The sequence below is a fragment of the Schistocerca nitens genome, chromosome 2, assembly GCF_023898315.1.
Source record: "Schistocerca nitens isolate TAMUIC-IGC-003100 chromosome 2, iqSchNite1.1, whole genome shotgun sequence".
NCBI classification, from domain to species: Eukaryota; Metazoa; Arthropoda; class Insecta; order Orthoptera; family Acrididae; genus Schistocerca; species Schistocerca nitens.
In genome coordinates, this window is record NC_064615.1 from 471,239,141 (window position 1) to 471,264,930 (window position 25,790).

The 25,790-nt window shown below is 39.7% G+C and overlaps 1 protein-coding gene across 1 annotated transcript in view; it reads right to left on the minus strand.

Annotated features, from left to right (window-relative positions):
- LOC126236389 (aconitate hydratase, mitochondrial-like) overlaps positions 1 to 25,790 on the minus strand; it is a 171,824-nt gene that overhangs the window by 11,397 nt on the left and 134,637 nt on the right. The window contains exons 11-13 of the mRNA XM_049945675.1: positions 23,918 to 24,123; positions 21,873 to 21,970; positions 15,587 to 15,723 (exon numbers count right to left, since the gene is read on the minus strand). Coding sequence (XP_049801632.1) covers positions 15,587 to 15,723; positions 21,873 to 21,970; positions 23,918 to 24,123 — 441 coding nt within the window. The remainder of the gene's footprint in view (positions 1 to 15,586; positions 15,724 to 21,872; positions 21,971 to 23,917; positions 24,124 to 25,790) is intronic.

The window sequence follows — 25,790 nt, forward strand, 5'->3', positions numbered from 1 at the left end:
TGATGGTGTGTTAATTCTGTAAATATTAGCTGTCCCAGTTTACTGCATTTTATTAGTTTATTTTCGACTATGTTCTGGCAAGTGATCAGGGTAGTAAGTATTATATTCAAATATTTTATGTTTTTATGTCATACTTTCTGACATGTTCATGTTTGAAAATAGCAAAAGTAAAGCCATTATACAAGAAAGGAAACAAAGATGATATTTCCAACTAAAGACCACTGGCACTTCTGTCTGTTTTCTCAAAAATATTAGAAAGGCTTTTCAATAAGAGGCTAACAGACTTCTTAGAGGTAAATGGCATTCTGTCAGAATCTCAACATGGATTTAGAGCAAACCGCTCAACCGTATCTGCAGTTCACTCCTTTCTATTAGAGGCACTGATAGCATTAGACAACAAAAAATTTACCATGGGGATATTTTTAGATTTGTCAAAGGCATTTGACACCATAAATTATGACAAATTGCTACACAAGCAAGAAAATCTTGACATTAGGGGAACAGCTAACAATTGGCTCAGCTCTTATCTTAAGAACAGGGAACAATATGTGGAAATAGATCAAGAAAGGGACAATGTCATTAGGAAATATAATTCCAAGCTACTGACTGTTAAATATGGAGTGCCACAAGGATCAGTAATAGGTCCTGTTCTGTTCTTACTCTATGTAAATGACCTAAACATAAGCAATGACACCAGTAAAATATTTCAATTTGCTGATGATATGAGTGTTCTAATTACAGGAAACTCAGAAGAAACTCTTGTAAAAAACATAAAAGAACCCACTGACAGGCTAACATGTTACTTTGATGACAATGACTTAATAATAAACATTGGAAAAACTGTAGCTATGGATATACACACAGCACAAACAAAAAATCTGATATCACCAAATCTAGAGCTATACGGTCAGACAATTGCCAAAACAGCCTGTACCAAATTTCTTGGACTTCATCTACAAGACAACTTGAAATGGAAAGCACATATTGAGCAAATGAACAAAAAATTAAGTACTTCTTGTTTTGTGCTGCGTACATTAAAAAATTGTACCAGCTACAACACCCTTCAGTGTGTATATTATGCAGTTGTACGCTGTCACCTCCGGTATGGGATTATGTTCTGGGGAAATTCTGGAGATGCCATCAAAACATTCAAAATTTTAAAAAAAATTATAAGAATAATGGAAGGGGTAGATAATCACAAATCATGTAGACCATTGTTTCAAAAAAGGATGATCCTGCCACTTCCGTGCATATATATACTTGAAAATATAATGTATTTAAAGCAAAACTTATATACAAAAAGACCACTCATCACTCAAAATCACACAATACACAGCTATGATATAAGACAAAAATTGGATGTACATGTTCAAAGCGCCAACACAAAGTTATTTCAAAACAGCCTTATCCATCCTAGTATCAAACTATACAATGCCTTACCAGATACCATTAAACTCATACAAAACATTGGTCATTTCAAATCTAAACTGAAGTCGTACTTGGTTGATCACTGCTTTTACACAGTAAATGAATACCTACAAAACTAAATTTTTGTGTGTTTACCCAATGTAGTCTCATTCAGAAGAACATTTGTATTTTATCTCTCTGTATATAGCGTAACAACATTTATTTAAGTATTCATCATTAATTGATATATTAATGTGTGTTATTATGTACAAAGGAATATTTATGTAAAACTGTTAATATTAACAAAAAAATCCAAATATCTCTTGCATGTTGTAGATGTAGATGAAAATGGATCAAAATCAAAATGATGTTCCACACCCACGAGAATCATCTCATTTTTTAGGTCTATGGAACGAAAACTGAATTTAATCTAATCTATGGTGTCCAGACGAGATAGATCACACTTTGACGAGATGTCACGTTTGATGACATTTTTTTGATGTTAATAATGGAGGCTGGTCCTCTTGCAAAGAAGAAAAAAATGATGTTGTCATTCATGAATAAAATGTGACTACAGGAATGACTCCATGTCAAGTGATAATGAAGATGAAGATAAGAAATCCACAGAACTGTAAGAGAAAAAATGTCTGGTTTGGATAGAAGGTTATGATAGATTAGCACAGAATGCAGAAACGTATATTTAGGATATTGCAAATACTTTCCGTGTGTAACGTCTATGATCCAAACACCGCAAAAATAAAAACATCGCACTCATTGCAAATATTATCTTTGAAAAACTGCTAGTGATTTTGCTATTTTGCCAAAAACTGACATTTTGAGCCCGTGGCTGTGTACAAATTACAGCAACCGGCCACTATTTGCAATGCTATTATTTATTTATTTAAACGGCGTAGTTAACGTTTTACATTAGATTTCCCCTTTTGCTTCCCCAACTGACGAAATTTCCTTTGTGTGGTGATGCCCTACAAGTTAAAAAGACACCTGCCACACACCTTGTTTTGGTCCAATGGAAGAGTCAACCTATACTGGTGATTTTGTTGGAACAGTCACCAATGTACATCACCAAGAGGTAGAAATTTGATTGGTAAATGAATATCTAAGAACAATTTTGAAAATGTACTCAGCTGTAAGAAAGTGCACTGTTTATCCACGATCACGATTGGTGCAGTGGCTGTCTGGAACGGCCGTGCCACCGCATTACCGTTGCCGAGGGGAAGGCAGACTTGGCTGCTTGCAGCAGTGCTAGCACCACTACCCGCATTTTGTGCTAACATTCTGCTTAGGCATTCTGTTGAATGTCCTGCTGTGGTATGACGCATTATCCATACAATCACAGAATTGGGTGGAATATAGGAACCACCATATCTGCAAACAACCACCCCCTTCCCTGTCGACATGCGGTATTTTCGTTAACTTCAAGAAATTCGCAAGTTAGTGAAAACAGTTTCTTGTATGAGACTTCTTGACAATCGAAAGCCGTGTGCCAGAACGCCTTCTCAGGTTCGACTTCCAGTCTGGCAGACAGCTTTAATTCGTCAGGAAGTTTCAAACCAGCACACACTCCGCTGTAGGGTGAAAACTCGTTCTAGTTTTTTGCAACTTGCTGAATTTATCATTTTGTGGAAGTTTTTCTCAAACTTCCAGAAGTTGCATGTGTTCAGTACTGATGCGAAAACGTCAGTGCCGAAAATGAGAATGGCACAAAGATAGAAGGGCCGAAACAAATGTACCATTGGGACCCTGAAACATATATATATTTGGCACCACCAATCAAGGAACTGCGAAATGAGTTTACCAATTAACTTGTTTCAGAACAGGGAAAAGCAGAATGGTAGTATAGACTTCTTTACATTTTAGCTGACTTTTTAATGTTGCTGTAGACATAAAGGCATTAAATTTATGATAAAAGTAGTAAATACTGCTTGCAACAATCGAAGAGTAATTAAAAGACAGCCTCTTGGTGAGGTACCCGCCGCATTTTTGTTTCCTGTTATCCAAGAATTGATTATAAACGGACAAGAGATGTTCGAAATTTACTCGACATCCTCGAAGTTTTTAATCTAAGTGAAATGCCCTGATTTTAGTTCACTGAATAGAGTTGCTTGGTAACATCAATATTTACTCCTCTAATATTTTTTCTATATTTTATTTTTATCTTTTATCACGACTTTTATTCATTAATAATAATGCAACAGCCGTGAAGACTGCTTTGGTTTTTGAGAATAACTGCACTTCTGCAATAAGTACTTGCAGGAAGTTCCTGAAATAAACTTGCCCTAGTTAAATCGAGAAGTAAACTTCAGTAAGAGTTTGTTCTAATGTAAGCAACTTAGCAAATGCTTACAGACGTTACTTGTTAGTAAACACAAGCCTTTCGTAACACTTTGCGACAGGTGCAGCTTGGCGTTGGCAGCGCTCGGAGATAAACGAATGTTGCAAGTAGTGCCGATTTTCCCCGCTTATGGCAGCACTAACGCAATCGTCAAGTTATCGTGGTCAAATAGCGACCCTGCCTGGATGTTTAGCAATTGCAATAACCATAAACCAAATGCCATTTCAAATTACTCTTCATTTATTCCTCCGAATTTCACCAGGCATAGAAAAATATTATTTTACACATTTCTAGCAACAAGTAACACAGATTATCTCCCTCAACTATGGCTACAACTTAACTCGGTCCAACACACACTGAACTGCGCTGGTGGATCCTGCCGGTGCAGTATAAATAACATACAACAATAAGCATATCTCACAGCATTTTTCAAATGACGCATAACTGAAATCATAATTAAAAGTTACAAATGTTTGACATCTTGAACACAAGATTTGTTACTGTAAAATATAGTTACAAATCTTATAAGTAGAATTTATATAGCAAAACATTTTTAGATCGAAATTTAGAGAACTATGTATCGTAAACAATTATTACAGATGAAAGTCAATTTACATTTAAGTACTCAGTAGATATTATTACTAAATTTCTCTCCGAGTCTTTGATAAAAGTTGGACTATTTATTATAGTAAGAACGAATTAGCACTGTTAGCTGCAACAGTCGGAAGACGTGCTTAGTTGATGCTGCAGATTTTCATCGAGATAAACTTACGCCTCAGTGTTCTTCTTCGGCACGACAGTGTAGAAGGGAGCACAGAATCAGCTAATTGAAAAATCGGTGCAATACGCACTTTTATTTATATATAACAGCTTACTTAGAAATTTTCTCTTGTGTGAGACCGCGTGCACAAGATCGTGTGCCGATTTGAAGTTCTTGGTTGGCGTATTTGACTGTTTGTGTCGCTTCTGCGTAATCATTCATTAATTGTATCAATACTCGTTTAATTGTGTTAAATTGTGAAATTTTGAACATTAGCGAATGCCGCGGTAAACTAGTACTGTTATCATTAATTGTAGGCGTAAACTACATTTTGCTCTATTAAAATTTTTGTGTACAGTAGGCCTATCCTCGTTCAAAACAATCGTTCCCTAATTTCATTGCACAATTACGTGAGAAATAGTAGTTTGAGAACTTTCGGACGGTTACAAAACTATTTTCATAAGTTAGCGGTACGAGTGTTTTGGATACCTGTACGTGATTTATTTCGTAACAAATCAGCGTTTGTGGTTCTCAGTTCAGTCAAAGAACATATCACCCCTGAATTTCATTGTATATCAACGCAAATAAACGTGCGTTTTTGAGAATTTTCGAAAGCTATCATTTTGCTTTGCATAATCTATGAGCAATTTGTAGCAAATCGGCGTTTGTGATTTAGTACATTCCTTGAAGAGGAGTAGCCCTATATATTGTCTGCAATTATCACAAATTAACTCTGTTTTCGAGTTTGCTAACAAATATAATTGACATCAAAACGTTTCAGGAAGCTAGTAATTTTTTCCACAGATTTTTGCGCTGCCTTAATAGAAATGTCATTTTGTGCATATGCTTCAATTCTTATAGCGAATTAGCAACTTCTTATGTCAGCAGAATAAAAGATAATCAGGGCTTAACTTAAAGTTATTTGTTCACAGGATTGTAATACGATGCACCAGCCAAAATACAGCCTCATTGTTAATGCTGTTCTCTAACACGGGATGAGTTGGTTGAAGTTTGTAAACAGCCAGAAATCGCCCGCACTGCTGCCAAACGATTGGCAGCAGTGCCTTTGGATCCTGTTTCCTCTTTAGAAAGTACAGGATCTGTCATATCCACATGACTGCAAGTGGCATGTCAATGGTAGAGCTAGGCATCCTGTAGATGGTGGACACGGACCAGGGAGGGAGGACTCTGGATGTTGTACCGATCCACCTAATGAACAAGTTTGAGGTGCTGTTTTTTTTTTTCTGACACTGAGCCAGTGGGACTCACTTCACCTGTTTTGGGGAACCCTGTTTTGTCCAGTGTCAGGAGGAGGCAAACGCAAAGGGATAGATGTCTATTAATCGTCAGCAGTTCAGACGTACGGCGAATGATGGTACCTCTTATGGAAATGGCAGCAAGGGACAAGAAAGGGCTCCAGGTGCACTCAGTGTGTATGCCTGAGGGCCTCATTCAACATGTTGAAGAGGCTAATCCAACAGTCATTGAAGGAACAGGGTGCAACCAATTGCAGTATTTTAGATCTGGTAGCCACGAACAGACCAGACCTCATCGACGGTGTCAGTGTTGAGACAGGGATTAGTGATCATGATGTTGTCATTACGACTATGGTTACGAAAGTTAAAAAGTTGGTCAAGAAGACTAGGAGAGTATTCTTACTAGACAGAGCAGATAAGCAGTTGTTAGCATCCCACTTAGTAAATCTACATCTACATCTACACCCTCTCGAAACCTGGCGAGCAAGCTACATCGCGATGCAGAGCGCCTCTCTTGCAGAGTCTGCCACTTGAGTTTGCTAAACATCTCCATAACGCTATTACGGTTACCAAATAACCCTGTGACGAAACGCGCCGCTCTTCTTTGGATCTTCTCTATCTCCTCCATCAACCCGATCTGGTACGGATCCCACACTGATGAGCAATACTCAAGTATACGTCGAACGAGTGTTTTGTAAGCCACCTCCTTTGTTGATGGACTACATTTTCTAAGGACTCTCCCAATGAATCTCAACCTGGCGCCCGCCTTACCAACAATTAATTTTATATGATCATTCCACTTCAAATCGTTCCGCACGCATACTCCCAGTATTTTACAGAAGTAACTGCTACCAGTGTTTGTCCCGCTATCATATAATCATACAATAAAGGATCCTTCTTTCTATGTATTCGCAATACATTACATTTGTCTATGTTAAGGGTCAGTTGCCACTCCCTGCACCAAGTGCCTATCCGCTGCAGATCTTCCTGCATTTCGCTATAATTTTCTAATGCTGCAACTTCTCTGTATACTACAGCATCATCCACGAAAAACCGCATGGAACTTCCGACACTGTCTACTAGGTCATTTATATATATTGTGAAAAGCAATGTTCCCATAACACTCCCCCGTGGCACGCCGGAGGTTACTTTAACGTCTGTAGACGTTTCTCCATTGATAACAACATGCTGTGTTCTGTTTGCTAAAAACTCTTCAATCCAGCCACACAGCTGGTCTGATATTCCGTAGGCTCTTACTTTGTTTATCAGGCGACAGTGCGGAACTGTATCGAACGCCTTCCGGAAGTCAAGGAAAATAGCATCTACCTGGGAGCCTGTATCTAATATTTTCTGGGTCTCATGAACAAATAAAGCGAGCTGGGTCTCACACGATCGCTGTTTCCGGAATCCATGTTGATTCCTACAGAGTAGATCCTGGGTTTCCAAAATCGACATGATAAGCGAGCAAAAAACATGTTCTAAAATTCTACAACAGATCGACGTCAGAGATACAGGTCTATAGTTTTGCGCATCTGCTCGACGACCCTTCTTGAAGACTGGGACTACCTGTGCTCTTTTCCAATCATTTGGAACCTTCCGTTCTTCTAGAGACTTGCGGTACACGGCTGTTAGAAGGGGGGCACGTTCTTTCGCGTACTCTGTGTAGAATCGAACTGGTATCCCGTCAGGTCCAGTGGACTTTCCTCTGTTGAGTGATTCCAGTTACTTTTCTATTCCTTGGACACTTATTTCGATGTCAGCCATTTTTTCGTTTGTGCGAGGATTTAGAGAAGGAACTGCAGTGCGGTCTTCCTCTGTGAAACAGCTTTGGAAAAAGGCGTTTAGTATTTCAACTTTACGCGTGTCATCCTCTGTTTCAATGCCATCATCATCCCGGAGTGTCAGGATATGCTGTTTCGAGCCACTTACTGATTTAACGTAAGACCAGAACTTCCTAGGATTTTCTGTCAAGTCGGTACATAGAATTTTACTTTCGAATTCACTGAACGCTTCACGCATAGCCCTCCTTACGCTAACTTTGACATCGTTTAGCTTCTGTTTGTCTGAGAGGTTTTGGCTGCGTTTACACTTCGAGTGAAGCTCTCTTTGCTTTCGCAGTAGTTTCCTAACTATGTTGTTGAACCACGGTGGGTTTTTCCCGTCCCTCACAGTTTTACTCGGCATGTACCTGTCTAAAACGCATTTTACGATTGCCTTGAACTTTTTCCATAAACACTCAACATTGTCAGTGTCGGGACATAAATTTTCGTTTTGATCTGTTAGGTAATCTGAAATCTGCCTTATATTACTACCTTCCATATTCAGGGATGCTGCAACGGCCTTATGATCACTGATTCCCTGTTCTGCACTTACAGAGTCGAAAAGTTCGGGTCTGTTTGTTATCAGTAGGTCCAAGATGTTATCTCCATGAGTCGGTTCTCTGTTTAATTGCTCGAGGTAATTTTCGGATAGTGCACTCAGTATAATGCCACTCGATTCTCTGTCCCTACCACCCGTCCTAAACATCTGAGTGTCCCAGTCTATATCTGGTAAATTGAAATCTCCAGCTAAGACTATAACATGCTCAGAAAATTTATGTGAAATGTATTCCAAGTTTTCTCTCAGTTGTTCTGCCACTAGTGCTGCTGAGTCGGGAGGTCGGTAAAAGGAGCCAACCAACTATTAACCTAGCTCGGTTGTTGAGTGTAACCTCCACCCATAATAATTCACAGGAACTATTCACTTCTACTTCACTACAGGACAAACTACTACTAACAGCGACAAACACGCCACCACCGGTTGCATGCAATCTATCCTTTCTAAACACCGTCTGTGCCTTGATAAAAATTTTGGCAGAATTTATTTCTGGCTTCAGCCAGCTTTCTGTACTTATAACGATTTCAGCTTCAGTGCTTTCTATCAGCGCTTGAAGTTCCGGTACTTTACCAATGCAGCTTCGACAGTTTACAATTACAATACCGATTGCTGTTTGGCCCCTGCATGTCCTGACTTTGCCCCGCACCCTTTGAGGCTGCTGCCCTTTCTTTGCTTGCCCGAGGCCATCTAACCTAAAAAACCGCCCAGTCCACGCCACACAACCCCTGCTACCCGACTTCATTTACTTCCGGTAAGATGGACGTGGAAGAATTATGGGCAAATTTTAAACACATTGTAAATCACGCATTGGACAAGTATGTGCCGAAAAAGTGGGTTACGGACGGAAAAGACCCACTGTGGTTTAACAGCGCAATTCGGAGAATGCTCAGGAAGCAAAGACAGTTGCACTCGCAGTACAAGAAAGATCAGGAGAATGAGGACAGGCAAAAGTTAGTAGAGATTTGTGCTGCTGTAAAAAAAGCGATGCGCAAAGCATACGACCACTACCACCGTCATACCTTAGCGAAAGATCTTGCTGAAAACCCAAGGAAATTCTGGTCTTACATAAAATCGGTAAGCGGGTCGAAGGCTTCCATCCAGTCACTCACTGATCAGTCTGGCCTGGTAATGGAAGACAGCAAAACGAGAGCTGAAATTTTAAATTTAGCATTTGAGATATCTTTCACGGAGGAGGATCATACAAACATACCGCCGTTTGAGTCTCGTACAGATTCCCGTATGGGGGACATAGTGATAGACATCCCTGGTGTTGTGAAGCAGCTGAATGGGTTGAAAACAAATAAATCACCAGGTCCTGATGGGATTCCAATTCGGTTTTACAGAGAGTACTCTGCTGCATTGGCTCCTTACTTAGCTTGCATTTATTGCGAATCTCTTGCCCAACGTAAAGTCCTGAGGGACTGGAAAGAAGCGCAGGTGATGCCTGTATATAAGAAGGGTAGAAGGACAAATCCTCAAAATTACAGACCAATATCCTTAACATTGGTTTGATGCAGGATTCTCGAAAACATTCTCAGTTCAAATATAATGAATTTCCTTGAGACAGAGAAGTTGCTGTCGATGCATCAGTACGGCTTTAGAAAGCATTGCTCCTGCGAAACGCAACTTGCCCTTTTTTCACATGATATCTTGAGAACCATGGATGAAGGGCATCAGACGGATGCCATATTCCTTGACTTCCGTAAAGCGTTTGACTCGGTGCCCCACTGCAGACTCCTAACTAATGTACGAGCATATGGGATTTGTTCCCGAATATGTGAGTGGCTCGAAGACTTCTTAAGTAATAGAACCTAGTACGTTGTCCTCGATGGTGAGTGTTCATCGGAGGTGAGGGTATCATCTGGAGTGCCCCAGGGAAGTGTGGTAGGTCCGCTGTTGTTTTCTATCTACATAAATGATCTTTTGGATAGGGTGGATAGCAATGTGCGGCCGTTTGCTGATGATGCTGTGGTGTACGAGAAGGTGTCGTCGTTGAGTGACTGTAGGAGGATACAAGATGACTTGGACAGGATTTGTGATTGGTGTAAAGAATGGCAGCTAACTCTAAATATAGATAAAAGTAAATTAATGCAGATGAATAGGAAAAAGAATCCTGTAATGTTTGAATACTCCATTAGTAGTGTAGCGCCTGACATAGTCACGTCGATTAAATATTTGGGCGTAACATTGCAGGGCGATATGAAGTGGGACAAGCATGTAATGGCAGTTGTGGGGAAGGCGGATAGTCGTCTTCGGTTCATTGGTAGAATTTTGGGAAGATGTGGTTCATCAGGAAAGGAGACCGCTTATAAAACACTATTACGACCTATTCTTGAGCACTGCTCAAGCGTTTGGGATCCCTATCAGGTCGGATTGAGGGAGGACATAGAAGCAATTCAGAGGCGGGCTGCTAGATTTGTTACTGGTAGGTTTGATCATCACGCAAGTGTTACGGAAATGCTTCAGGAACTCGGGTGGGAGTCTCTGGAGGAAAGGAGGCGTTCTTTTCGTGAATCACTACTGAGGAAATTTATAGAACCAGCATTTGAGGCTGACTGCAGTACAGTTTTACTGCCGGCAACTTATATTTCGCAGAAAGACCACAAAGATAAGGTAAGAGAGATTGGGGCTTGTACAGAGATACGGCAGTCATTTTTCCCTCGTTCTGTTTGGGAGTGGAACAGGGAGAGAAGATGCTAGTTGTGGTACGAGGTACCCTCCGCCACGCACCGTACGGTTGATTGCGGAGTATGCATGTAGATGTAGATGTAGATTGTGGTGCACAGTGGAAAAATAATACCTGTCATCTGGGCTCCAAGGTCATTCTTGGCTCATTCCAGTGACTGGCAGAGAAGGTTGAGAAGACAGGCGTTGTGCATGGAGTTTCAACAAAGTTTATAATTTTCAGCATTGTCCCCAGAACTGATTGTGGTCCTTTGGTTCTGAGTCGAGTGGAAAGACTGAACCAGAGGCTTGGCGGGTTCTGTGACAAGCTAGGCTGTGACTTCCCAGACTTGCGGCATGGGGTTGAGAACTGCAGGTCCTCCTAAATAGGTTAGGTGTGCACTACACATCAGAGGCTGCTGCTCAGGTACTGACTGTATACGGGGTGCACACAAGGTTTTTTTTAGATTAGGCAACCCTCCATCCAGTCCAGATGTATCAGTGTAAGATCAAAAGAAGTGCCTCCCACAGATGGGAGTGTTAAAATCCTAGTGGTAAACTGCCAAAGCATTTGCAATGAAGTACCAGAGTTTGAAGTGCTCATGAAAAGTAGTGAAGCTAGGTACAGAAAGCTGGTTGAAACCTGAAACTGATAGCACTGAGATTCTTGGGGAAAATTTAAGTGTATAACGATAGGATAAGCAAATGGGAAATGGAGGTGGTGTATTTGTTGCAGTAGAAAGAAACTCAAATCGACTGAGGTAGAAATTGAAGCTGTGTGAGAGATTGTTTGGGCAAGACTCTGTATTGGGAGTGGGCATAAAGTGGTAATTGTATCCTTTTGTTGCCCACCAGTTTCATCTCCTGATGTAATTGAAAATTTAAGAGAAAACCTCAGTGCATTTGTATGTAAGTTCATCAATCATACAATAATCATTGGTGGAGACTTCAATCATCCAAAGAGTAATTGGAAAAATTACAGTTTTGTTGGTGGTGGGCACAAAAAGACATCCTGTGAAACTCTAAAAACTATCTAGAACAAATAGTTAGGAACCCCATTCATGAAGCAGATATATTGGATCTAATGGCAACAAATAGATCTGATCTCTTTGAGGATGTCTGCCTTGGAACTGGTATTAGTGACCATGATGCAGTTGTGGCAACAATGATTACCGAAGTACAAAGGACAACTAAAACAAGCAGAAAGATATATATGTTCAATAAACTAGATAAAAAAAAACTGTAATGTCATATCTCAGTGAGGAATTTGAAACTTTCAGCACAGGTTAGGAGCATGTAGAGGAACTCTGGCTCAAGTTTAAAAGAAGGTTGATCATGCGCTGGATAGACATGTACCCAGTATAACAGTTCATAATGGAAGGGAACCTCCATGGTATACAGTCACTGGAAAGAAACACCTAAGGAAACAGAGATTATGCATAATAGGCATAAAACAATGTGTAGGGCTATAGATAGGAGATGCTGAATGAAACACATTTCGCTATCAAGAGAGCAATGCGTGATGCCTTCAGTGACAGCTGTAGCAGAGTATTGACAAGTGATCTTTCACAGAACCCATAGAAATTCTGGTCATATGTAAAAGCTGTTAGTGGCACAAAAGTTAGTGTCCAATCCCTAGCAAATGAGCCACGGACTGAAATTGAGGATAACAAAGCAAAAACTGAAATGCTTAACTCCCTGTTCAAATGTTCCTTTGCAAAGGAATTCCCAGCAGAATTGCCCGAATTTACTCCTGTAGCACTGAAAGGCTGAATGAAGTAAGTATTAGTGTCAGTGGTGTTGAGAAACAGCTGAAATCGTTAAAACTGATCTAAAGCTTGAACTTCAATAAAGAATCATGGCTTCATGCAGTATCAGAAGGGATGCAAGTAATAAATGGAAACAAGACCTGGACAGTATGTACATTACATATAAATAAAGCTTGACACAGAGAAAGGAGGATTAAGTTTAATGCCCCGTTGACAACCAGATCACTAGACATGGAGCATAAGCTTGGAATGGCAAAGGTTAGGAAAAGAAATCAGCCATACCCTTTCAAACACAACCATCTTGGCTTTCGCCTTAAGTAGTTTAGGGAAATTATGGGAAACCTAGTCTGCCTGTTTAGATGGGTAGGAACATGCTTGCCTCCCGTGCAGCGGGCCCAGGTTTGATTCTTGGCCAGGTTGGAGATTTTCTCCACTCATGGACTGGGTGTTGTGTTGTCCTCATCATTATTTCATCCTCATCATCGGTGCACAAGTCACCCAATGTGGCGTTGACTGAAATAAGACTTGCACTTGGCGGCCGAACTTCCCTGAACGGGGCCTCCCAGCCAACGATGCCATACGCTCATTTCATTTCCATGAGAAACCTAAGTGTGGGTGGCTGGATGCCAATTTGAGCCATCATCCTCCTGAATGTGAGTCCATTGTGCTAACCACTGTACCACCTCACTTAGTATATTCACACTACAGAGGCTTTTTAAAGCAAAATGTGATTATGTAGGCAACATTACTAGTTATAAAGCTAGAATTAGTTTCTTGTCAGCACTGATGAGTATCTATGCAGTTCAGGAACTCAAAACACTAAGGTTTATGTTTTGATATTTGTAGATGGTATTATCTTTTTACAAAATGATAAAATGAAAATTGAATAATTCAAATTAGCTTTAAGAAGTAAACTAAAATAAAATATTTAGGACACTTGAGACTGTTCTTGAGGATTAAAATAGATAAGAGGAAGGATCAATAATTTGGAGTCAGAAAACTTTGTGTAAATTTGTTGAAGAGTTTTTCCTGTCACAGCAGACCTTGACAAAATAATTTGAAAGTAGTGCAGAGGCGACTGAAGTGAAAGACATTAATCAGAAAAGAAATCAACCAAATATAAGGCAGAAATCAAACAATGGAAAATCCAGGATGGAATGTAACAATACCAGAGAAGGAAAGTTACTATTCACCATATAGCGGAGATACTGAGTCGCGATAGGCACAACAAAAAGATTCACACAATTATAGCTTTTGGCCATTAAGGCCTTTGTCAGCTGTAGACACACACACACACACACACACACACACACACACACACACACACACACACTCTCACGTAAATGCAACTTGCACACACATCTGCAGTCTCAGAGAGCTGAAACCACACTGCAAACAGCGGCACCAGTGCATGATGGGAGTGGCGACTGTGTGGGGGTAAGTTCAAATGGTTCAAATGGCTCTGAGCACTATGGGAATTAACATCTTAGGTCATCAGTCCCCTAGAACTTAGAACTAGTTAAACCTAACTAACCTAAGGACATCACACACATCCATGCCCGAGGCAGGATTCGAACCTGCGACCGTAGCAGTCGCGCAGTTCCGGACTGCGCACGTAGAACCGCGAGACCACCGCGGCCGGCGTGTGGGGGTAAGGAGGAGGCTGTGATGAGGAGGGGGAAGGATAGTATGGTGGGAGTGGCGGACAGTGAAGTGTTGCAGTTTAGACGGAGGGCAGGAGAGAAGGTGCAGAGGGGGGAGGAGGTAAGTAGTGGAAAGGAGAGAAATACAAGAAATAAAAAGAGTTTAAAAGACTGGGTGTGGCGGGGATATGACGGCTGTGTAGTGCTGCAATGGGAACAGGGAGGAGGCTGGATGGGTGAGGACAGTGACTAATGAAGGTTGAGGTCAGGAGGGTAACAGGAACGTAGGATGTATTGCAGGGAAAGTTCCCATCTGCGCAATTCAGAAAAGCTGGTGTTGGTGGGAAGGATCCATATGGCACAGGCTGTGAAGCAGTCATTGAGATGAGGGATCTCATGTTTGGCAGCGTCTTCAGCAACAGGGTGGTCCACTTGTTTTTTGGCCACAGTTTGTCGGTGGCCTTTTATGCGGACAGACAGCTTGTTGGTTGTCATGCCTACATAGAATGCAGCACAGAGGTTGCAGCTTAGCTTGTAAATCACATGACTGGTTTCACAGTTAAGCTAAGCTAAGCTGACTGCTTCACAGCCTGTGCCATATGGATCCTTCCCACCAACACCAGCTTTTCTGAATTGCACAGGTGGGAACCTTCCCTGCAATACATCGTATGTTCCCGTCAACCTCCTGGCCTCAACCTTCATTAGTCACTGTCCTTACCCATCCAGCCTCCTCCCTGTCCCTATTCCAGCACTACACAGCCGTCATATCCCTGCCGCACCCAGTCTTTTAAATTCTTTTTATTTCTTTTATTTCTCTCCTTTCCGCTACTTACCCCCTCCCCCCACTGCACCTTCTCCCTGCCCACCGTCTAAACTGCAACACTTCACTGTCCGCCACTCCCACCATACTATCCCTCCCCCTCCCCACCAAAGCCTCCTCCTTACCCCCACACAGTTGCCACTCCCATCATGCACTGGTGCTGCTGTTTGCAGTGTGGTTTCAGCTCTCTGAGACTGCAGATGTGTGTGCAAGTTGCATTTACGTGAGTGTGTGTGTGTGTGTGTGTGTGTGTGTGTGTGTGTGTGTGTGTGCGTGCGTGTGTGTGTGTACTGCTGACAAAGGCCTTAATGGCTGAAAGCTTTAATTGTGTGAATCTTTTTGTTGTGCCTATCGCGACTCAGCATCTCCACTATATGGTGAGTAGCAAGTTTCCTTTTCAAATATAAGACAGAAACATTTATATCTAAAGAGAAGACACTGTTAGAACTGAAATACTGAACTTGCTCAAAAAACTGTTAATATAAAAGTCCATTGTCTCTTAGTATTGTAGAGACCAATATTCAAGTAAATTAGTTACCATAGTTTTCATCTCCAACAGCTACCCATCTGACACCCTTAGCTTTGTAGGCTCTCGCAACATCTGGGACAGGTCCCCATTCGCCAGTAAGTTGGTTTTTCACTTTGTTCATTTCCCCATTCTCAGCATTCACAGCTCTGAAATTTCAGAAACAATCAATAGCTTATAAATAACACCATCAGTCAATTTGTCTAATGATATGAGATGTACTCTTAGGTTCTTTTACATTACATCTGTCTCAAATTTATCATTGTAATTTTCATAATTTATTAATGCTTTTTCTTTTTTCTGTTTTCTACTCACTCTACCTACTACAGCCTTCCTTCCTTAAAATTGACTACCTCTTTTTTTTTAACTTGTACTGCCTTAGGTAATTTAGTGCTTAGACTGCAGTCTGATAGAAATGTTAAACACGCACCATTTTGGAAAGTTCCTAGTAGATTAAAACTATGTGCTGGACCAGGATTCAGATGCAGAACCTCCATTTTGTGGACAATTCTCTCACTAACTAAGTTATAGAGGCATGGCTCATGAACCCAATTTCATTGCTTTATTTCCACCAATACTTCTTTCCTATTTTTCAAACTCCAAAGAAGTTCTATTGCTGGGTTTGAGGTCTGGTCCAGCACACAGTTTTAACCTGGAGCAAGTTTCAAAAAAGCTCAAACACCATTGCAGAGTGAAAGATTCATTCTGGAGACAGCACTGTTGGGCATTTGTTTTATTTTTTAAAAAGGCAATAAATGGTTAACATTAGAAAACTAAGTATAAAGTACAATAAATTATTGGTCTTTTCTTTATCTTCCTTTTTTATCTCAAATTTATGAACAAAAAGTTATGAATGTTTTACATGAAATTAAATTAAACCTTACATTATATAAAAACTAACCCACTGCTCTGCATCTGCAAAGATTCATGATATTATGCAACTAAATTTCATTTTACTTTTTAAGCAAGGTACCTTGTGCCTGTTACCAGACAACATTTGATTTGCAAACATAAGTATGTTTCAACAGCATCTGCTCAGAAGGATGCAAAGTTTATAATCTTCATATCATCTCTTAACAAAAACATAATCGTTCTAACATATCATTCTAACTCTACAGCCTGACTGTATTCTTTTTATTCTGCAGATGTAGAATTAATATAAATTTAAAAGATGAGCTAGAGTCTTCAAGTCCTTGTTCATGTGACCAACTTTTGTTGTACTTCCTCTATGCTGGGAGTGTCATCTGTTCTCAGACCATTATATTCCCCTTAGGTTTTTTCATGGTCACATTTATTTTAAATTTCTATTTCTCTTCCACTCAACAAATAAGTCCATGATCAATCTATAAAATCTACAAGGAGAAAGTGTCTTTATGTTTGTTACAAGTTAATGAACAACTCCTCTATGTTCATCTCATAAAACAATGTCACTGCTTATCACAAACCATCAAGTAAAAGGGTAAACAGCTATGAGAACAAAGCTGACTCATGAAATAAAAATATCTAATAATTCATGTAACATCTTTAGATTGTGCAGACAATTACACCACTGTAAAGCATGTTGAACATATTACATGTTCATGTATAAAATGAATATGTATTGAGTAATAAATTTTTAATGATATAGGTTTCGGAAATGAGACACTTCAAGTAGTAAAGGAGTTTTGCTATTTGGGGGGCAAAATAACTGATGATGGTCGAAGTAGAGAGGATATAAAATGTAGACTGGCAATGGCAAGGAAAGCGTTTCTGAAGAAGAGAAATTTGTTAACATCGAGTATAGATTTAAGTGTCAGGAAGTCATTTCTGAAAGTATTTGTATGGAGTGTAGCCATGTATGGATATGAAACTTGGACGATAAATAGTTTGGACAAGAAGAGAATAGAAGCTTTTGAAATGTGGTGCTACAGAAGAATGCTGAAGATTAGATGGGTAGATCACATAACTAATGAGGAAGTATTGAATAGGATTGAGGAGAAGAGAAGTTTGTGGCACAAGTTGGCTAGAAGAAGGGATTGGTTGATAGGGCATGTTCTGAGGCATCAAGGGATCACCAATTTAGTATTGGAGGGCAGCGTGGAGGGTAAAAATCGTAGAGGGAGACCAAGAGATGAATACACTAAGCAGATTCAGAAGGATGTAGGTTGCGGTATAGGTACTGGGAGATGAAGAGGCTTGCACAGGACAGAGTAGCATGGAAAGCTGCATCAAACCAGTCTCAGGACTGAAGACCACAACAACAACATAGGTTTCTGATATGTTTTATTGTTTATATTATTTGAAAATGTTTCATGAATCACACTAAAACAAATACAATTATTTTGGTAGATCCGCATTTCCACAAAAGCCCCAAAAATATTTGGTAAAGAAAAATAATATATAGGATAAAGCAATGATGACAAGTCACCCAAAATATATCCAAAGTCAGTGAACACATTGATGTGTGTTTACTGCTAAGTTATAGGAGACAATGCGGAAATTTTTCTAATGTACAAAAGTAATTTTTAGTGTTTATAGTTGTCAAAATAGGAACATTTACTTTTAGTGTTGCTCTGGAAAGACCCTATGAAGAAAACTTCGGTGACATAACTTGGGGTGGACACCAAACATTGGTCCTACTGTACCAATTGTAAGAATAATCTGTAACTCCAACAAATTTCACATGTTTATTGTTGTGACCGTCATCTAAACTGTGCAAAACGTTGATCTTGAGCACTGTGCTCAGATTAAAATTACTTTGTGACCAACAGATTGCATTTGTGATGGAGGGGGAGGGGCAGTACTGCTACACGCAGCCAGGTGTGCTTGACAAGACACTGCACATACTTACATAACAGGTAACACAGTGAGTATGTGGCACTCAAGAAAGAACTGTGATGGGCTGGCAGCAGGCCCCTACCATTTGACTCACTGAAACACCAGTCACAAAGTAATTTTAAATGTGGTATAATACGTGCTATACAGCTATTCTGGATAGGCAATACCCTTATATTGTTACAGTTCCAATTTTTCATGATTTATAACAAAAACAAGTTTCTTTAAATTAATTTAAATGTGAAAACAATATCAACAGGAATGAATAACAGATTTTAAGTAAGATGTTTTGTAAAGCAGAAAGTGTTTTTTTTATAAAACAATTTCCTTTAACAATCAGTACACAGGTATGTAAGATTCCACCAAAACCATTTACCATCCTAGTTACCTACAACAGCACTGACTAAAACCTCAAAACTTTATCATTTTATTCAAGCAGTTGCACTCCAGTGCATACTGAATACTGTAAATGTTACTTTTCTTTACATAGTCACAGTGTTCTCTCATCTTACAAAATTCTATTAACATATTTTATTCTGTTGGTTGTTTATTATTCCCAGGTTCGTTAAACAATGAGAAGTGTACATTAAAAATCATGACATAAACTCAAATATATGTTCATGTTATGAAGTTGCAGTGTGTCAGGCTGTATACTAAAGAGATGTACTACAGTTGGTGAGTCTCCATCTATTACAAGTCCCAAAATGCTATATCACTGAAGTCCTTCTTGAAGGCTCTGTCCAATGTACAGAGAAAAACTTTACAGTTCCATTAAAAAACAATCTTGGTGTCACAATTAATGAGAAGAGACATCTAAAAATATAAATGCTAAACATTAATTGAATATCTCAGAGAATTTAGAACATTGTCTGCTATAAGTAAGAAAAAACTGCACCTCATGCATGGGTTTTCCTATCTCAGCAGCCTCATCCTATCGATATTGTTTCAGAGATGTTCAGCAACAGTCTGAAATTCCAACAGTGCAAAGAAGTGTGCTTATTTGCTAGTGACTTTAAATATTGTTGTTCTCAATAAGTTTTTATTTTGAACCTCAACAGAAACTTCAACATTTTTTTGACTGCTGATATTGCTTTTATATTTTGTACCTTGAAGACACCTTCCAATGTAAAATCAAACATGGCTATCAATTTCTACCTTTCTTTCTTGAGCACTCATTACATAAGTTGCTTGTGGATTCCACACTGAGGAGCGGTCAAAGTGGATTGAGAGAAATACCAGTTCTCTCATCCCTTACATTCTATCTTCTTCTGTAACTGCACACTGTTATCACAATGTTATTTCTACTGTAGAAGGCACAGGCATAGCAGGTAGCAGGCTGAGGGGTGCTGCTAGTGAATCAGGAAGTCCAACTGAGGAGGGCATAGATGAATTACAATGATGTTTTATTAAAAACGTATACAATGGATAGCAGTTGTTTCCACTGGACTGGGTGTGTTGGTAGCTACTATTGCTGCATTGCGGAGAAGCCCTACTGCTGGCTTGCATCATGGCAGGCAGCAGCAAGGAGGACTCTGGCTACATCGTGCTTTGAACCCTAGAATGCAGGAGACCAGGTGAGGGCAGAGCAGGCTGGAACTCCTTGTCTTGTTCCTCAGCTGGTGACTGCATTTGTCGCAGCTCCCCAAGCAGGCATTCACGTGATGTGCAGGGCTTTTGGGCCTGGAAGTGGAGGGCTTTTGGGCCTGGAAGTGGCAGAGGCAGGTGTATCATCTGTGTGGGGCTGAGCATCATGGACCAACCACATATCACAGTCCACGATGGCTGACGAATGACAAATGATAGTGGGATCAGGATTAAATATGATGCAACAGCTTACTTGACAGGGCATTGGCTGGTACAATGTGTCTTAATTTCCTATGCCCACTGGCTCCTGCTGCAACCTCTATTCTGAGTCTTGGGCTAATACATTTTCCTCCCTCCTAACGAAATCTGGTCCCCAGATTTGGGAAGACTGGAACACAAACCCTGTTATTTACAGTTACTTACACAACACTTTTTCAGTCACAGTCTCCACCAAACTAGGCATATTTACACTAGATGTCCTGTTCAGTTACACTTTGTGCTTGGTTTCCTTTTTGTGCCTTTGGTTAAGTATGACTCTGGAAGGTAGAAAAGAGTAGGAGACAATCAAACAGATCCCAAAAGAATTCTTAAAACATGGGATGATGTTGTTGGACCTCAGACATCATCTATCTTCAATCTCATAGCATACTGACACCAATAATAGGAGAGATGAACATAGCAGGTGGCAGCTAAGAGGACTCTAGCTCAGTCACACTTCAAACACTGGAGGGTAGGGCAGTCTGGAACTCCTCGTCTGATCCCCTCAGCTGGTGGCAGTGCAGACTGTGGCTCCCTAAGCAGGCACTCAGGCAACAGGAAGCAGTTTGAAGGCCAGTAAAAGCAGCTTTGTCATCTGCATGGGGCAGAGTGTCACAGACTGACCCTACATCACTTTACGTGACAGATGAAAAATGACAAATGATGAAAATGGTGGGATTGGGCTTAAATGTGATGTAGCCTACTGGTTGTGAAATATTGGCATCATTAGTGTGTCGCACCGAAGCCTGTCATTGTGACCATATTTGGTAAGGTACTGGTGTGTTCCTGGATGTGGCCAGGTGTCATAGCTAGCAGTAGGTCACTTGCAGTAACCATTCTGGTAGTCCGGGCACATTGTCTGATGTAAAAATTTACTTGGCAGCATGATGGCTGGCATGATGTGTCCCCATTTTCTGTGCCTAGCAGCGTCCTCTGTTCAAACCTCCAGTCTGAGTCTTGGGCTTCTACACTACAATAACCACTCTCAGAGTAGCATCAAAAATAAACAATGAATGGTAATAAAACACAGATCACTGACATATTATAAGTGGCAACAATAGCCTACTTGACATCAGAAGACCAAAATCATGCTGTTGATAGAAACGTGTAAAATAGAAAACAGTGATCCTTTTCCAATGAGGAAAAAGGTTTGCTTGGATAAAGTTTCAGGGGGAAGGCAAGTCACTTGACTCTAGAGTGAGAGACGCCCTCCTGACAGTTACTTTAAGCATTTTTGTCAGCAGTGCTATGGTTTTTGCTGCCAGAAGATAGGTACTGGCCAGAAATTCTGTCTCCTAGTGTTTTTAAGTGAAATTAAAAACAGAAAGGTTCATCTGTAGAGTTATGGTTTGCAGCTCTCTATTGCAAAGGTCATGGGGTACTATAGGAAATATGGTATTCGCATGAAAGCTTCTGACTACTGTTGTCTGAAGCCTAAGGCAAGAACACAACAATGGGTAAATATGTAAAAATATAAATCATACAAGGCTGCCAGCCACATCTGGCATTCCCAAGTACACAAGCTTGTTACAACACCCTACCCTCTTAATTTTGATATCTGATCATTTATCTTTCAACTTTTGTGGGGTGAAACCTATCTCCAAAATAACAAGTTAAAACTAGTGTTTCATGAGGAAATTACCCAATTAATAAATTGTTAGAAATGTTGTCCAGATGACCACGATATTTCAACCATGGTCCTGCTGCAGAGATGTGATCGGTTGTACACTTGCCCTTGACCTGTAACAATGAAAATCTTGTATACATACCTAATATGCGAAAACCTAGTTGTATCTTGTATATCTATATTGTATGCTGTACCGTAAAACCAGTAACCTGACAAGAAAGGTGGAAAGAGAGTATAAATAACCACAAGCACCATTAGGAAGCTTGTGGATTATGAACAAAGATGAAAAACAATACTGTAGCACTTGCACTGAGTTGCATACAGGCACAATGAAAAATGAAAAAGAATGCTATTATATATCTAGCATTTTGTGCATATAGCCACATCATTTTTTCTTTTAGTTATTCTATTGTGGCATGTGTTACGTTATATCCATTATGATGTAAGTGTTCAGTGATTTCCATGTGTGGTTCTGCTATGCATGACACCTCTGCTGGCATTCCATTTGTCCTTTCATCTTCCTGTATGGTTATTAGAAACTCGTCCCTTTTATTAAACTGCCTTCAGCTGTTCTGTTGCTTTAATGAAAGACATTAAATGTATTTTCTTTAATCAAGCTGCAGTACTTTGTTCTGCTAGTAGTTTTTTAGCTGTAGCTCTGTCTTTCATATAAATTACTCTAAAAAAAGAAGTCAAGGAACACACTGGAAAAAATCATTGGGATGGAATGGATATTGCTTTGATCAGACTGGATGCTTCTGGCAATTATCTGTGCCAGTAGCCCCTTACTGGAAGCATATGGGTAGAAACCATGCCTTGTATAATGCAACCACATGAGAGGCAATTCAACAGTCACACTCATGTCTGCATGTCCAGCTCCTAACTTCCCATATTCTGCATTAACATGTTCCATACAATCCTTCATTCAAGGCTTATCATAATGCTCAAAAAATGACCTAATCTTCATACTAGTATGAGGAGCATTTTGAGCAACTTGCTCGATAATGTCCTTGATAGTGTAATGGAGGTTCCAATCTAACCATTGTCTGCACCCTCTGCTACAATTACATCACCTTCTTTTCCAAGTTATTTCCCCAGAAAGCATATATCAAGGGTGATACTGCAAAGCTCATTACTTGTCTCAAAATACTAGTTACCCTGTAATCAGTTTCCAAAACGTTCCGTATCGATTCCAATATTCCCCTCCCATTTTGCTCTCCTATATAACACAACTTTCCTGGCCCTCTTAATATTTTCCTTTCTGACATTACTTTTCACCTTAAGAACTGTACTGTCAAGACTTCAGAAGCATTTCTTGGGTTTTCTGACTGTGTCAATCCACAGTCTTCAACCCACTGAAAATACTGGAGATAGGTAGACTGAAGCCATAAGATCTGTCTTGTCTAACAAATCTTTTCACTTACTTGTGGACTTGACTGTAATCCTATCTTCTGGGCTAACTCTAACATTACTATTGCAACCTGTAGCTTGCAGTTTTGTTAACTCTTCTTTAATACTGCCAAATCACTCCAAGCTTCAAGATTAGTTGTCCTTTTTTCCAATACCACCGCATATCAAGAAGTGGCCAGCATACTTTGTCAGATATGTTGTATTACATCACACATGAAAATAACACTAATATTCCCCAGATAGATTCCTATTCCTGCAGTAGTTTGTACCTTGCCTATTTTGAAAGAAAGTTTTGCATGAGGTGTTCAGTTAAGAGTCTTTATTCAAGGAACAACTAAGGGATTTCTAAATCTGATTTTTTGATAAAATAGTTTGTAAATGGTAGTTATTTAGAAACTTCTGCATTATGCAATTGAAATACATCTTACTTGGGTAATGAAATTTTACTTATAAAAAAATTAAACTTACAAAGAAAATTGAAATTGTCACAAAAGATAACAATCAAACTATTTTTAAGAACAGTTTACTTGACCTAAACTATTGATTAAGTAAGACTGTATGTTGCATGAAAACATTAATGCCACTATGATGCAGCACAATATGCATTTCACTCGTGAATGCAAATTACTGTATAAAAACTACTTTTTCACCTTAATTAATATCGTCAAGTCAGTGAGGTCCTTTCCATCCCAGGCATCAAATGGCTCAAGAAGTTGCAAACGTTGGCTCTTTGGATCAACATTCACCTTCAGTTTGCTACTATCTGCAGGGGGAGTCTGATACGTATCCTCACATGGGCTAAAACCTTTTGCTGGTAACTCATCAGCAAATGGGTCACTTAATTTGAATTCTTTACCTGAAAGAAATTTATTTTATTCTGTTAAATTCTGAATTTAGTGAATGGATTATGTCTGTAAGTAAGCAGATACCCACTACTTACAACTGGAGAATATTTACAGACGAAAGCGCAGTTCCACAAACCCATTCAAGAGCTGTGCTGACAGGAAAGTATTGACTGGTGTTCATAAAGGAACAGCTATTGAAAGGAAGAAAGTTAGAATCACTGCCATACATTTTAGAGTAATCTTAACTGACAAAAACTGTAGTGAGACAAAATGTATTTGGATGGCAGTGGTACCCTGAGAAGAAAAAGCATAAAAAATTGAGGAAGAGTGCCCTAAAATGTTGCAGAGTAGCTACAGTAGTGAGGAGGAAGAGGAGGGCCTGGATTATCAGTATAAATTTAGGACTGGAGAAACTGAAGCTGGTAGCACCTTTGGGAGTCCTTAATTGCAGATGTGGGTGGAGGATGCTGTTGGGTCCCCATCATGAACAGGGTGACAGAGGAAGGCAGAAAGTAAGACAGGAGGAATTTGTAACCTATGGATGGAATGTGGGGAAAGAAATGCACTTTTGTTCAAGGGAAGGAAAGTATCACAGTACTATCATGGGGAAGGTTCAAATGGCTCTGAGCACTATGGGACTCAACTGCTGAGGTCATTAGTCCCCTAGAACTTAGAACTAGTTAAACCTAACTAACCTAAGGACATCACAAACATCCATGCCCGAGGCAGGATTCGAACCTGCGACCGGAGCGGTCTTGCGGTTCCAGACTGCAGCGCCTTTAACCGCACGGCCACTTCGGCCGGCCTATCATGGGGAAGGGTGGACATATTATGTGTGTAGAGAGAGTGAGCACTGCAAAGGGAAATTTGTGGCTGTAGTTGGGGTGGTGGCTCTGTAAGAAATATGCAACAGGGTAAGGACTGTGATATGATATGAGAGCAAAATACCAATGGACATAAAAGTGAAAACCAAAGTAGTAAGCAATTGGTTTCAAATGTGTTGTCATACTTAATGATTTATTATGGCCAGTCTTGACTAACAGGTGTACAAAAGGCATATGGCTACATTTCTTTGAGACTTGAATGGCAATTGTAAGTGTGTGCAATTTATAAAACATCTGATTCCTGGGAAACCAAGTCCAAACAAATACTATTTCAAATGTATGCCTTATTTTACAGACTGTAATACACTATGGAGTATAAGATGCACCTTAATTTTTAAGCAATTTTTTAAGGAAAATAGAATTTTTACCATTTTTTATTATTAGATTCCAACGCTAGACTAAAAAAAATCTTAGTTTATAAAACCGAAGTGACCTTTAAAATCTCTGAAAATCATCATCTTCTGGTTTTGACCATTTTGCATTCAGTCCTCCATTTGCACATTTAGTCTTCCTCATTTTTTACAGTTCTTCTTTACTAGCCCGCCAATCACGAATGGGTTTTCTACTAGTGGAGGGGCCAAATGTCACACAGCAGCTCTGTTTCCAAATTCTTCTGCATATGCATATTACTTTCAATTTATAGCCCACATCATATGAATACCTTTTATTTTTCATCATATGAATACCTTTAATTTTTTCCACTACAAAACTAGCTACTAACAAAAATATAGTACTGTTATCAATAACACAAATCACTTTCAGTTCAAGTTCACTGGCACCATATACTGGAATGA